Source organism: Microtus oregoni, unplaced genomic scaffold, assembly GCF_018167655.1.
Source record: "Microtus oregoni isolate MIOR12 unplaced genomic scaffold, Mior012 000109F_ref0000275, whole genome shotgun sequence".
NCBI lineage: Eukaryota > Metazoa > Chordata > Mammalia > Rodentia > Cricetidae > Microtus > Microtus oregoni.
The window spans coordinates 2,195,357-2,209,808 of NW_024544727.1; the positions used below are offsets into that span (position 1 = coordinate 2,195,357).

Consider the following 14,452-nt stretch of genomic DNA (forward strand, 5'->3'; position numbering starts at 1 on the left):
TGTAATCTAGGTTAGCCTTGAACTTGCTATGCAGCCAAGGATGGCTCTGAACTCCTGATCATCCTGCTTCCCCTCAAGGACTGGGATTACAAGCTTTCAAAACAAGATTTCCTAGCAAGATTTCTGAAAAGCTGCTTCTGAGCTGGTTACCTCTCCATCTCCATCTCTCACGTGGGCTCTACTATGGGAATCAGGAAAGACAGCTATAGAGCGTTCTCACCCAGGGGAAGCAGAGTGTTGGCCCTGCATGGCTGGGAGAGTCTCAGGCTGTTCTAACAAGCCTGTCTTCTACAGGCACCACAGAATATTCTCACACGTCCTCCACTCTATTGCTCTGAGGGAGAGCCCCACTCACTGTCTACCCCACAAGGCCTCTATCACAGAGCAGCTGCCCTTCTCTGAGGTGTGTGCTCTTCTCCAAGCACGTCAAGAAGCCCCTCTTCTAGTCTTGGTGCACTCAGAGTATGGATTAGGGACCTGCTACCCCGAGAACAATAGTGAAGTGGGACTGAGCTGCTTGGTGGTTAAAAGCGGTTGCTACTCTTGCAGGGGAGTTGGGCTTGACTCCCAGCGCCTACAAAACAGCTCACAACCATCTAGTTCTGGGGATCCGTAGCCCAGCCAGGCACGCATGGAGTGCACAAATACACAAGCATGCAAACATCCATATACAGAAAATGAAAGCAAATAAATCTTTTTTTTTTTAAAGAACAATAGTGAGAAAGAACTGGGGGGGGCTTCATGTCTACTCATCTGATCCCCCATCACTATTCACTCCTCAGGTGCCTGCATCCATGATTCATTTTCACCGTCAACTTGATTAGATTAGGAGTCACCGAGGAGAGGCACCTTTGGGAGTCTCTATGCAGTTATTTTCAGAACGGTTCAACTGCAAAGGGAAGACTCAGCCTGCAGGTCCGTGGCACCATTCCGTAGGCTGAGTGACAGAAGCCAGCATCTCTCTCGGCTTCCTGACTGCAGGCAGGTGCAGTGTGACCAGCTGCCTCGCTCCTGACACCGCAGTTAGAGCCGCTTTCCCCACGGTGATGTCCTGTGCCTTTACATTGTGAGCTAAACTAAAACCATCTCTAGGTTGCCCTTGTCAGGTATTTTGTCAGAGAAACAAGACCCACTAATACCCCTCCATTACTACTTATTTGGCATGCATCAGGTAGAATCTATTCAGAACCCTTGGTTGGATAACCAAGGCAATGAGTTCTGGGCAGGGAGGCATATTGCCCTCCCCTAATGGAACCAAACAGGATGCCTGAAGGTTAAAAATCCTGCCTCCTGAAGCAGCCCCAGGAGGAGTCACCTGTTCAGTTTATCCACGGATAGAAAGGCCCTACGTGGCTCTGAAAAAGCCACAGAGGCATGGTCTTCTGGGGAGCTCGACAATCATAGTACTGACCTGCAGTATTTGTTGCCGTAGGTTTGCATGATTGCTTTGCCAGTGCACCCAGCACATGGGAAGGGAGGGAACAAGAGTGAGGCTTGGGCAGGGGAGCTGGCCTAAGCCCATGATTGCAGTGCCAGGCAGCAGGTTGGCCCCAGGGGGTGGAGGTGAGTCACTCACCCTGCAAGAGGAAGCTGCATTGGCTAAATTTAAACCCCTTGCCTGATACATTTGTGAACTTGCTTTGTTATGTTCCTGGGAGAACACACTAAAGAGAGAAAATGACAGAGATACAAATAGGATTTTACTGAGCCTAGAGTGCAATTATTAATCCTGTGATTTTCAGCTAGAGTTGCTCATGTGGATGAGCAGGAGAAACTTGGCAGAAAGGATCACATACAAAATACTTGGAGCAGAATCAACTCCACAGTCGATGCAAAGCAAGCGTGCAGTCCTCTGACCACTCAGAAAAGGGTTTCATTGACGTGTCCTTAGTGATGTCAGTCCCAAGCACCACTAAAGGGCTACCTGATACATTTAGCACATTTGTGTCTGCCTGGAGCCAGACAGGCATCAAAGAGATCCTTTACTTGAATACAATGTAGAGAAGTCCGAATTCTATTCTCAAAGTTTGTTTTCAAAGTGACATTTTGAAGTTTTTCGCATGATAGAAAATGTTAGGCACAAATTAACATTTCTAACAAAAGAGCTGTCAATCAAGTGAGAAAAGCTCTATACTAGCTATGAGGGGATTGAGTCTATGCCACAAAACTCCTAAAAATGGCTGCTAGGAAGATCCAACACCAGGTTTAATATACAGGATCGTTCTGGGGCTTCTGCAGCTGCCCAGGGACACCTTGTGAGGAAGGGTTTCCATTGGCCTGTCTTCTGGAGCTGGATTCTTTGATTATGGCTGCTGAGGTCAGAGAAATCGAAGGTTTACTAGCTAGGCATGGTGGCGAATACCTGCAGTCCTAGCACTCGGGAGACAGAGGCAGTGGAGTTCAAGAACAACCTGCATTGGCATGTTTGGGGCCGTCTAGTTTACATAGCAAGACCCTGTCTAACAAAAACACTTGAAGTAGGATTTCTGTCTTTTTTTCATAATTTTTAAATGGAGTCACACAGTATAAAAACTGGTATAGGTAGTTGCTTCCAATTATCTTACGTCTGGTTCTTAGAACCCATTTCTGGTTGTGTGATCTGGAGCCAGTGAAGTATAATATCCCTGGAGTAATAAGGAATCATCAGATTTGGTCATAAAAGCCAGTGGCTTAAGTCTTACAGGCATCTCTGGTGTTTCCATTCTTTGATGAAGACCCCCCTCTCGTTGCAAGCTGGCAGATGGCAGAGCAGGAAGTGAGGGCAGCTTTGACATGTTCATAGCCAGGAGGAACATAGGCCCCAGTCTCCAGATACGAGACCTAAATCCTGTCCCCCTCTTCTAGTAAGCTTGGAAGTGGGTAACGCCCAGTGAACCTCGAGTCCCCTGAAAGTCCTCAGGTGACCACAGAGCTGGGAACAACACATTTGTTGCTGCGTGCATCAGCATTTGGGGGGTGGGGAGAGACGACAGAACCTCACCATGTAGCCCTGGCAAGCCTGGAACTTGCTATGTGGATCAGGCTGGTAGTGAACCCACAGAAAGCTGCTTGCCTTTCCTCCTGAGTGCTGGGATTTAAGGCGTGCACCACCATGCCTGGCCATCGGTGTTATTTTTATTGCTTAACTGCATTGCCCTGAATATTCTTTAATTTGTTTAACTTCTCACCAGCTGATGGCCATTTGGGTATCCAGTTTAGGCTATTATGAGTGAAAATGCTTTGAACACTCAAGTACAAGCCGTTGAGTGGACATATGTTTTTATTTCTTTTGGATAAATATGTAGGTGTAGGATTTAGGGGAACAAATGCTTGATTTGTTAAGAGACTGCCAATCTGCTCTCCAAAGTGGCTGTGCCATTTATTGCTCCCTCTACGATGCGAGAGATTTCATGTTGCCTCACCTCCTTGCCAACACTTAACATAGCAAATCTCTACTCTGGACCAACGGACAGCTAGGAAGAGGTATTTCATTGCAGATACAATGTGAAATGTTTTTTCAACGGCTAAAGTTCTGAGTGCCCTTTTAAGTGCTCACAATAAGAGCAAAGGGAAAGCAATACCAGCGCTGCCCCCGTATCCAAGGCATTCCCGTGATACCTAGCGGGGCTTCTCATTGCCAACGGGACAGCGGGTAAACCATTTCCAAACGCCCCACAGCCAGCTTTCTCAGCTTTTTTTTTTTTTTTTTTTTTTTTTTTGCACCAGGTGTGTTAATGTGTGTTCTCCAGTTAGCGGATGTGGTACAGAATGAGGGATATGAGAAATTTAGTAGGTGCTGACATCTTGGGAAGATTAGGAAAAAGAATTGGACTGAGAAAGCCTCCACTCCTCGATTCTCATCTGACATATTTGAATAGAAGGGAGAGGTATATACATGACAGGTTTGGTCAACCCAGCAGAGGAGCAGCGTGTACACTAGGGGGGGACACTAGGGGGTTCCTATGCACGTGCCCACCAGGGTTTTATCCTGTAACAGATACTTGAGGCAACTCAGAAGAGAAGGCTTAACTTGATTAACTTGTTTTACTGTAGGGGAGTTACATTGAGAACCTTGTGCATGAACAGCAATCAACATGACTGAGCTGCATTCACAAGCCTTTGTGTTCTGAGACCGGATCTTGGTGTCCTCGCCCCATACTTGCCAGAAAGCGGAAAAGGTGATGGAAGGGGTCGGGGACATTTATGTCTTTCCAGGGTAACTCTTCCAGTGACCAGATTCCTACAACTAACTGCCACCTGCTAATTTTCTGACACCGCCATGTATAATAATGCCATCAAACTGGCAGGATTAATTCATTGATTAAATTAGAAGCCTCATGATCTGAGCACTTCGCAATGATTGGATCCATCACCTGAGGACCAAGCCTTCAATGAGTGAGCCTTTGGAGGCAAGGAAGCAGTGAATGCGGCTGCCTCATAACCCTACTCATCCATTTATCAAGGGCAACCCATAAAAAAGAGGCTCAGATCACACACTCCCACAGGTAGGGGGTGCCTATAGGCTGTCCTCTCCAAGCTGCTTTGGGTCAGTGCTTTAGCATAGCAATCGAGAAACAAACTAGAACATACAGCTTCCGTAGACAATGTTCCAGACATATAACATCTAGGTTCAATCTCCAGCATCACACACACACACACACCTACAACTGACTGATACAGTACTGCAGTGGTATTCCTCAAGCTTACAATTTGAGAGGGAAATTATCTGGCCAGAGTAAAGAGAGCGCAAAGTCTCCACTGAGATTTCAACAGTACTTTTTGAGAGCTTCCTGAAGCTGAAGGTTCTTCATCTCCAAGATAAAACTAAGGCAGTTACCAGTCATCCCGATGTCTTTTCCTGTCCTGTCCTATCCACCGTTGAGCCCATCTCAGGCCCAGATTGGTGACAACGCCAACCTAAAAGACCAAACACAATCTCACAAGGGTCCTGTGGGTCACACAGAGGAGTCAGATGTCACCACCTAGAGGGCAGGACGCAGACTGCACAGGATTTAGGAAAGCAGTCTTTCAGATTAAAGCATGCTGCGCCGATCTTTCACTTTTAAAGAGAGGCCGGAGTTTCCAACTTTCATGTCAACGTTTTTATTTTTTTAAGTTAGCAGTTGACCTAAGTTTCAACTGGCTTAGCCAAGTCACCAAGCACTTGCCGCAGTCTCCAGGAGAATTGTCTAGGAAACCGTCAGTTGGAACTCAACCCTCAGGACAGCCAGCACAGCTGCACTACGCCTGCGCGCAGGCTCTTTTAGCTCAAGCACCGCCCTACCCGCGGCCACAACGCAGCCTCCCGTTGCCACGGAGCTGCGGGCCCAAACGACGCAGCCTCAGACCCACGGTGGCTCAGAGGCAGTCGGCCGTCCGTCCGTTAAGGGGACATTTCTGAGGGACTAGTGTCAAGGAACTGTTCCTCCGGGGCCACCGCAGAGGAAGTGTAGCCGAGGAGTTGCTTCTGCGGTGAGGGGGGGGCAACCCTTCTGCGGAACCACTACCAAGAGGTCATCTGGGAGGGGCTGTTGCTAAGAGGTCGTCTCCAGGGACCATTCTTTAAGGGCTGTTGATAAGGGGTTATTGCGGAGGGGTTTGGGCAACAGTCCATTCCTGGGGGACCTTTGCTGAAGTCTCATCCTGAGGGGCGTTCCTGGACTGACAAGAGAGGTGGGTACCGATGACGCGATCTGCCGGGGGCTACCTTGAGGATGTGCGGGACATGGGTGTCTGGCTTCTCTGTGTGGCCGCACGGCTGTGAGCCACGTGGTTACAACAGTTTATGAAGAGGTATAGTCAAACCTTGCTGGAGAGGACCAGGTACCAGTCTGAGAGATGCGAGGAAGACTCACATCCATACAGAACCCTTTTGCTGGAAATGGATAGACCACTTTAGGTTGGTTCTGCATAAAATAATCCTTTATCTTAGTAAAGATGCTTAGCAAAATACTCCCCGAATGTCTGCTGTGGGCCAGATACTGAGCTAGGTGATGCGTGGATGCTCAGGTACTCACTGACGGATGTTCTCTTCAGACAAATCATGCCTAACTTCTTGTGTACAATTTGAGTACTGACTGTCAAGCAAATATCAAAAGCTCGCCCAAGCCAATAAATAGAACCTTGTCTTCACCCATAACACAGTACCCCTCTCTCCCGGTTAACTATGCGCAGACCTGTCTTCTTCTAACTCATTTCTAAGTTGTGTGTAATCACACATCTTTGCTTATCTTTAGATTAGAAACTTATTCTTGAACAGAAGTATTTATTCATTGGTTGGCTGGTTTTTCGAGGCGGGGTTTCTCTGTGTAGCCCTAGCTGTCCTGGAACTCATTCTGTAGACCAGGTGTCCTCGAACTCACAGAGATCCGCCTGCTTCTGCATCCCGAGTGCTGGGACTACAGGCATGCGCCGCCACCACCCAGCCTGGAACCATGTCTTAGAAGCAAACGTAAATTTCTGACTTCATGACTGTCAGGATACATTTCTGTTATGTAAAGCACCCAGGTTGGGATGTTCTGTTATGTCAACCCTGGAACACTAATGTGAGAAGTGAGGGTGTCCCTTTGCTTCAGAAGTTAAGGTAGGCATCCCAGTGGCTTCAGAGACGTCCAATGTTCCAATACTCTGGACCAGTAAAAACAGGATGTTCTGTGGATGAGAGGAACTGGGGTAGTTCACCTGGCTGCCTTTGAGATGGAGGAGTTATCCGGTGTCATTTCAGCAGATTCAATGCAGCTACACTTAAAAGGTCGTGTGAGTGTAGAGAGAACATCAAAGGCTCCAGCATGGTTGGCTCAGCTGGCGCTGCAGCTTTGAACAGGTTAGGATGAGGACTGCACGCCATAGTGAAGAGATAAGAAGACAGACCACACGCTCTCTGGCTTCCAAAAAGGAACACAGTCCTGCTGTTCCAGAACTGGCCCCAAAGTGTTGTGAGACTGTGAAGAAGAGAAAGACAAACCTAGGGTGATGCCCAGTGCAGCTTACTGTTGGGCCACGGGGCTGGGGGACAGGAGGCACTTAGACCAGACGGAATCCTGCAGCCTGGGTCAAAATCTGGGGGCAAAAAGAGGAGAATCTCTGTGGACTAGAACAAAAGCAAACTCATTCTTTCTGTAAATGCCTATTTATCTTTGATATTATCTTAAGATAATAGCAAAGCTGGATACAACAGCATACTATTATAATCCCAGCTTTCAGGAGGCTGAGACAGGAGGATTGTGAATTCAAGGCAGTAATGAGATGCTGCCACCAAAAAAAAAAAAAAGAAGAAGAAGAGAGAGAGAGAGAATAAATTGGGAAGTTGGGAAGTCAGGGAGCTCTCCAAAGCCAGAATCTGCTATACAATCCCACCCACTACTCTCATGATTATATCTATGATTTGCTGAGAAAAAAACAGCTAGGGCTAATTGGAGGACATCATGATAATCATGACTTAAGAGACGGCTCAGAGGTTGAGAGCACTGGCTGCTCTTCCAGAGGTCCTGAGTTCATTTCCTAGAAGCTACATGGTAGCTCACCATGTGAGATCTGGTGCCCTCTGCTGGCCTTCAGGCATACATGGGAGGTGGAACACTGCATAGATGGCAGTGGTTGTGTCGATGTAATTCCGCACACACCCGCTGACACCATGGTTTTAGATGACACAGACTCAGATCCCTGTGCTCCAGACCGTGGGTTCTCAACCCTTTAGTGCAGTTCCTCACGTTGCAGTGCCCCCCTGTGGTGAGCGGAAAGAAAATGCCCACTAATGGGAAGTATGGCCTTGTTGGATTGGGTGTGTGGTCTCATATATGCTCAAGTCATGCCCAGTGAGACAGTTCACTTCCTGTTGCCTGCAAGATGTAGGTAGAACTGTCAGCTCCAGCACCATGTCTGCCAGTACACTGCCTTCTCCTGCCATGATGATGATGGACAGAATTGTAAGTGAGCCACCACAATTAAATGTTTTCCTTTATAAGAGTTGTAGTCATGGTGTCTCTTTGCAGCAATAGAAACTCTAAGACACCCAACCATAGAATTACTTCATTGCTACTTCATAACTAATTTTGCCACTGTTAATAACTTGTAATGTCTGATGTGCAGGATATCTGTATGTAACCCCCTACGGGGGAGGGGGGTCAAGGCCCACAGGTTGAGAACTGCTCCTGTAGAATAATGAGATAAATTTGTGCTGTTTTAAGACAGAAAATATGTAGTAATTTATTTAAAAATAATGGAGAAAGTAAAGGATTTGCTCTTTTTTCCCTGGGCTATGTCTAGCTCCTCACATCTAATCCGAAGCTCCCCCACTCAATTCACTGTTGATTTATCAGTCTCTTCATGCTTCATGTCATCACCAGCACCTGCTAGACCTGTATGCTCCCAAGTCTGATGTCTGTGTAATGAGAGCTCAGTGTAACGTTGCAGTTCCCTTATTACGGATGACGTTGAACAACTTTTCTTAAGTTATGATCACGAGATAGTTTATCATCCAAAAGAGAACCTATTAATAACACTAGGAGAACAGATGTGCAGCTGGACACGCTGATAATCTGATATGGTTGCCGTATGTATTAGCTGAATGTCTCTTATTATGAAGCTCCTGATAACAAAGCTTTGGCTTGTGTTTCTTCTGGGCAGTGTATTCTGCATGGACTCAGTAGGTCCTTTTCATGGTTTGATGGTAAACCTTTTAAGTTATGGATTGTAGTTATATTCTCCCCCATAGCTTTTCTGAGTCTCTTTGGGATGTCATCTGATCAAAAGTTTTAAATTAAAATATAGGTGGCTCTGCCAGCATTCTCTCTCATAGCTAATATCCTTGGTGTCTTATTTAGAAACCTTAAGGTCATGATTCCACCTTGGCCACTACCACTGTGATGGTTTCACTTTTCACATATGAGCTTTTAATCCCCATGGATTCCAGGAAAGGGTCCAGCTTCTGAGCATGCCCACTGAAAAACACCCAGTCCTGCTGGCGAGCAATGAGATTTTGTACTAAGTGGCATCAGTCTTTAGCAATCAGTTTCTGGATCCCTTATCTGATTCTATAGGTCTGTTTGTCTTTGCCATGGCACATTCTAATTCTGTAACTTCATAATACGTCTGAATATTGGTAGGACACTCCTCCCTCATGCTCCTTCAGCACTGTTGCTCCTTGTTCTACAGATATTTAAAATGCGCTGCGCAGGTTTCTAATTTATTGTTCCCTGCTGTGTATGCACACATGTACATACACATGTATACACCTGCTGTATGCACACATGTACCTATACATGTACACACCCCTGCTGTATGCACACATGTACCTATACATGTACACACCTGCTGTAAGCACACATGTACCTATACATGCACACACCTGCTGTATGCACACATGTACCTACACATGTACACACCTGCTGTATGCACACATGTACCTACACATGTACACACCTGCTGTAAGCACACATGTACCTATAAATGAACACACCTGCTGTATGCGCACATGTACCTATACATGCACACACCTGCTGTATGCACACATGTACCTATACATGTACACACCTGCTGTATGCACACATGGACCTATACATGTACACACCTTCTCTATGCACACATGTACCTATACATGTACACACCTGCTATATGCACACATGGACCTATACATGTACACACCTGCTCTATGCACACATGTACCTATACATGTACACACCCCTGCTGTATGCACACATGTACCTATACATGCACACACCTGCTGTATGCACACATGGACCTATACATGTACACACCCCTGCTATATGCACACATGTACCTATACATGCACACACCTGCTGTATGCACACATGTACCTATACATGTACACACCTGCTCTATGCACACATGTACCTATACATGTACACACCTGCTGTATGCACACATGTACCTACACATGTACACACCTGCTGTATGCACACATGTACCTATACATGTACACACCTGCTGTATGCACACATGGACCTATACATGTATACACACATGCTGTATGCACACATGGACCTATACATGTACACACCCCTGCTGTATGCACACATGTACCTATACATGCACACACCTGCTGTATGCACACATGTACCTATACATGTACACACCTGCTGTATGCACACATGTACCTACACATGTACACACCTGTTGTATGCACACATGTACCTGTTGAGACTTAGATGCAGTTTAGGGAATCTAAAATTGACTTATTGACTACAGGAACTCCCCAGTGACTGAACCTGAGTTCTAGTTATTTATTTGTTTGTTTATATTTTATTCTTTTTGAATTTTTTATTACAGCAAATTCCATAATCACAAAAGTCAGGAGAAGGATGTTGAGGAGATGATTGTTAAAGGCATTTGTAGCTCTTGCAGAGAACTGAATTTTAATTCCCAGTGCCAAAATTGGGCCATTTACAACGCCTGTAACTCAAGTTCCAGGAGATCTGAAACCTTCTACTGGCCTTTGCAGACATCTTTGAGTTCACACACACACACGCACGCACGCACGCATACACGCACACACACATACACAAATAATAACAATAACAAGTGAATAAATAAAGATAAACAAATCTTGAAAGGCTAGCATGAGCCTAGATTCCAGTCGCAGTACACCAGTGCTGTGTATCCCTGCTGCCGTCTGGGCTGACACATTGCAAAGACAACCGGTCCTGCTCTCCTCTCCCCTCTACTTTTAGCCGACCCACAAAATTATACCAACTCCAACAGAACAGTTATTTCTTTTTCAAAAAAGATGTATTTATTTATTTTGGCTGGAGAGATGGCTCAGAGGTTAAGAGCACTGACTGCTCTTCCAGAGGTCCTGAGTTCAATTCCCAGCAACCACATGGTGGCTCACAACCAATTGTAATGAGATCTGAGGCCCTCTTTTGGCCTGCAGGGATACATGCAGGCAGAACACTGTATACATAATAAATAAATAAATAAATCTTTTTAAAAAATTATTTATTTATTAACTACACAGTGTTCTGCCTGCATGTACACATGCAGGCCAGAAGAGGGCGCCATATCTCATTATGGATGGTTGACATATCTCATTATGGATGGATTGTATGCCTGTGCCAGCAGATGGGTCTACTCACCACTTGTCTGTCTTCTTTGCAACATAAAACTCTTTGACCTTTTAAAAATGTAATTTTGTCTTGTTGATACCTTGCAAACTTACCCAAATATTTCTGCTATGAATACTTTTTCTTAGACATATAGCTTATATATTTCCTTAATGTGTTATATGAGAGAAAGTCCTTTTTTATATTTTGAGTCTTGTTAGGTTGCAACTGCAGGTCTCAAACATCTTCCCAAACTCGGCTTCTTAAATACTGAAACCACAGGTGTGTCTCATGGCTCCTTAGTTCTTACAAATGTTAAGGAGTTTTAAATCTATAATCTTGTTGATATATATTGTATAATAATTTTTTGCAGCTAACTTCTGTCTCCCAGTATGGAAGAACCTACTGCCCAGTTCTCTGACGAGGAGCTGATGGACAACTTCCCCGCCATAGACGATGGTAACAGGCCTTTTCCAAATCAGACACGATTCAGCACAGAAGATCGTGTGTTTCTTGAGTGCCCCTTATTCCAGGGAAAATGCAGAAAGCACATCTACTAAATCCAACTGTTTCTCAAACAGGGAATTTCTGCTCTTGTCTTAAGTTGACAGTGACTGAGAGTCGGAATGTGGCAATCCACATTTTTCTGTTTTCCAAATCATCGTTAATAAATTGGTGCCATTTTTAATTTTAATCCTTTGAATGTGACCTGTTTTTCCTTTTTCTGGAAGATTTCAGAATTTCTTTTAAGAACTTCTGATGGTCCAGACTTTTCCGAGACATCCTGGATTTGATTCCATGGCTCTGTTTTCTGGGTCTGTGAGGATCCTGTCCCTATGACCCTGTCCCTACCCTTTCTTCCTCTTGGGTTTCTGTGGCCCCTCTCACCTCGTCTTCCCTCTTGCACCCTCCTCGCTGTGGCTGGCTCTGCCCTTTACATTTTCTTTTTCTTTTTTTAAAATTTTTTTTAAGATTTATTTATCTACTATGTATACAGTACTCTGCTTGGACATATGCCTACAGGCCAGAAGAGGGCAGCAGATCTCACTACAGATGGTTGTGAGCCTCCCTGGGTTGCTGGGAATTGAACTCAGGACCTTTGGAAGAGCAGCCAGTGCTCTTAACCACTGAGCCATCTCTCAAAACAATAAAAACAAAACAAAAACAAACCCAAACAAAAAAAGTCGTCCCAGCACTCTGGAGGCAGAGGCAGGGGGATCTTTGTGAGTTCAAGGAGAGCATGGTCTACAGAGCGAGTTCCAGAACAGGCTTGGTAGCTCCGGGGAGCTAGTCTTGAGCTTGCTGCTGTCCTCCTGCCTCAGCTGGAATTTAAAAGACATTTCCATCAAGCCTAGCTCAGTTTTTTACTTTCGTCGCGTTTTGTTTTCATTTGTGTGGGGTTTCAGTATGTATCCTAGATTGGTCTGGAACTCATGACGGGTCTCCTGCTTTGACCTCCCAGGTCGACAGAGATAGTCTTGACTGTAGCTTGCTGTGAAGACCAGGCTGCTCCCAAACTCAGAGATCCACTGGTCTCTGCCTCAGTATTGGGATTAATTAATTAATTACACTGTCATGCCTGGCCCAAGTTACACTTTTTAAAAATTTATTTTGTGTTCATGAGCATTTTGTCTGCATGTATGTCCTGTAACTCACGCATGTTTAGTGGTTGAGGAGTTTGGATTTTTGTTGACTTTGTTTTGTTTTGACTGTTTCCTTGATTTCCAGAGAGAATCCAGTTAGAGGCTCCAGAGTTTGAGGTGGAACCTCTTCCTGTGGGATTTGAGGATGCCACTGCCCTAGGATGTAGCTGGTAATTCTCTGAGCTGCAGCCCTTCCTTCTGTTGGACTGCAGCTCCAGTGGGCTGCGGGGTGCTAGGCGAAGAGCACTCTGGGGAGAGCCGAGTGCTATGGTTTGTGTGTGAAGCAAGTGCTATCTTTGTTTTGTTTTTCAAGTTTAGCAAAAGAAGAGAAAGGGAACACTGAGAAAATGAAGAAAACAACCATTAAAGACAAAGTGGAGGCATTTCATCTTCGCAAGAGCTTGAACCTCCTAGACAAACTGCATGAGGAAAAGGACCTTTTTATTCAGAAGACTAGGTGAGCTCACTTGCTGAGGATCCTTGGCCTAGCCACTCCTTCTGATTGTACACGTAGGATGTCCTGCCTTTTGTCTCCTTGACAGCTCTGGGCAGGGAGGAGCAGCCTCATAACCCTGAACAGATGTGGTACCCAGGGCCCCACCTTCCTGTCCCCTCCCTCAATCTTGACAAGTTCCAGATAACTAAGGGTGCTCCTCGGTCCTGCCAGGCCCTCCATCATCATCTCGTTTCCGCATGTTTCAGGTGTGACTGAGGCGTTAGTGGAAAGCTTCCTGTTGTTCATGTCCTGATGGTCTTGGTCAGCGTATTCAGCAGAAATACTGAGTGTGTTTTCCAACAGACAGAAAAGCTGGAGACTGTAGTAGGCTGCTGTCCCCTGTTGCCACCACGAGATCCCAGTGTTTAGCTTTTCCCACTGAGTATGTGTCAACATGTGTCGTAGCTATGATTCTTTAGCTGAATCATTTGAAAGTAAATTTCAGGATCATGATTCTCCTATTTTAGGGTCTCTGAAAAACAGAAACATCTTTCTGTGTGACCTCAGCACATAACACCTTGTGTGGGTGGAGGTTTTACCGGGTTCCGTGCTGCAGCTGTCTGGCATCCTCTGGGTGCCCCTCATTCGGGCTCACACAGGGAGCAGCCTCGGTCTGTGCTGCAGCATGCCAAGGAGAAGCTACAGTCATTTGCAGCTCTGTGCTCTCTGGGGCTCCCTAGGCCGATGGCCTTTGGAGGCGTCTGCACAACACCTACTCAGGTGTAACATGAGGTCCTGCTTGTTGGGGTTTCTGTCCAGCCGGCAAGTCCCAAAGAAAATCACACAGAGGCTAGCTCAGTCAGTAGAGCATGGGACCTGCCCTGCTGAAAAAAGTACTGAGCCATGTGGCTAACATAGGCTAGAATAATGGGCTAATGTAAGTTATAAGAGCTAATATGAAGCCTGAGCTAATGGGCCAATCAGTTTATAACATATGGAGACCTCTGTATAATTTCTTTGGGTGCTTACTGGCTGTGGGAACTGGGCAGGACAGAAACCCCCACAAGCGGGCCCTCATGTTACACTCACGTGACATGGCAGAGTCAGAGAGACCCCCCAGAAAGACAATATATCCCTAGTCCTCAGCCTGGACCTTAGACCTTTCCCTTCTCCACAGAGACTAGAACCTTAGGAAAACATTGCGGCAATTCTTATTTCTACATTGTAGAGGGGAGCTGCGTGTCTGTCGTCAGAGGATGGACCTGCTCAACAAGCAACAGGAGAGCTTGGCGGCTGAGATCTCCGCGGAGAGAGACGCCAACAACATGTACGTC

The 14,452-nt window shown here is 45.9% G+C and overlaps 1 protein-coding gene across 1 annotated transcript in view; it reads left to right on the plus strand.

Moving 5' to 3' along the window:
* The first annotated feature begins 5,574 nt into the window (after positions 1–5,574).
* LOC121443570 (cilia- and flagella-associated protein 74-like) overlaps positions 5,575–14,452 on the plus strand; it is a 57,073-nt gene continuing 48,195 nt past the window's right edge. The window contains exons 1-5 of the mRNA XM_041645372.1: positions 5,575–5,652; positions 11,413–11,498; positions 12,768–12,852; positions 12,996–13,139; positions 14,347–14,445. Coding sequence (XP_041501306.1) covers positions 11,432–11,498; positions 12,768–12,852; positions 12,996–13,139; positions 14,347–14,445 — 395 coding nt within the window. The 5' untranslated portion in view covers positions 5,575–5,652; positions 11,413–11,431. The remainder of the gene's footprint in view (positions 5,653–11,412; positions 11,499–12,767; positions 12,853–12,995; positions 13,140–14,346; positions 14,446–14,452) is intronic.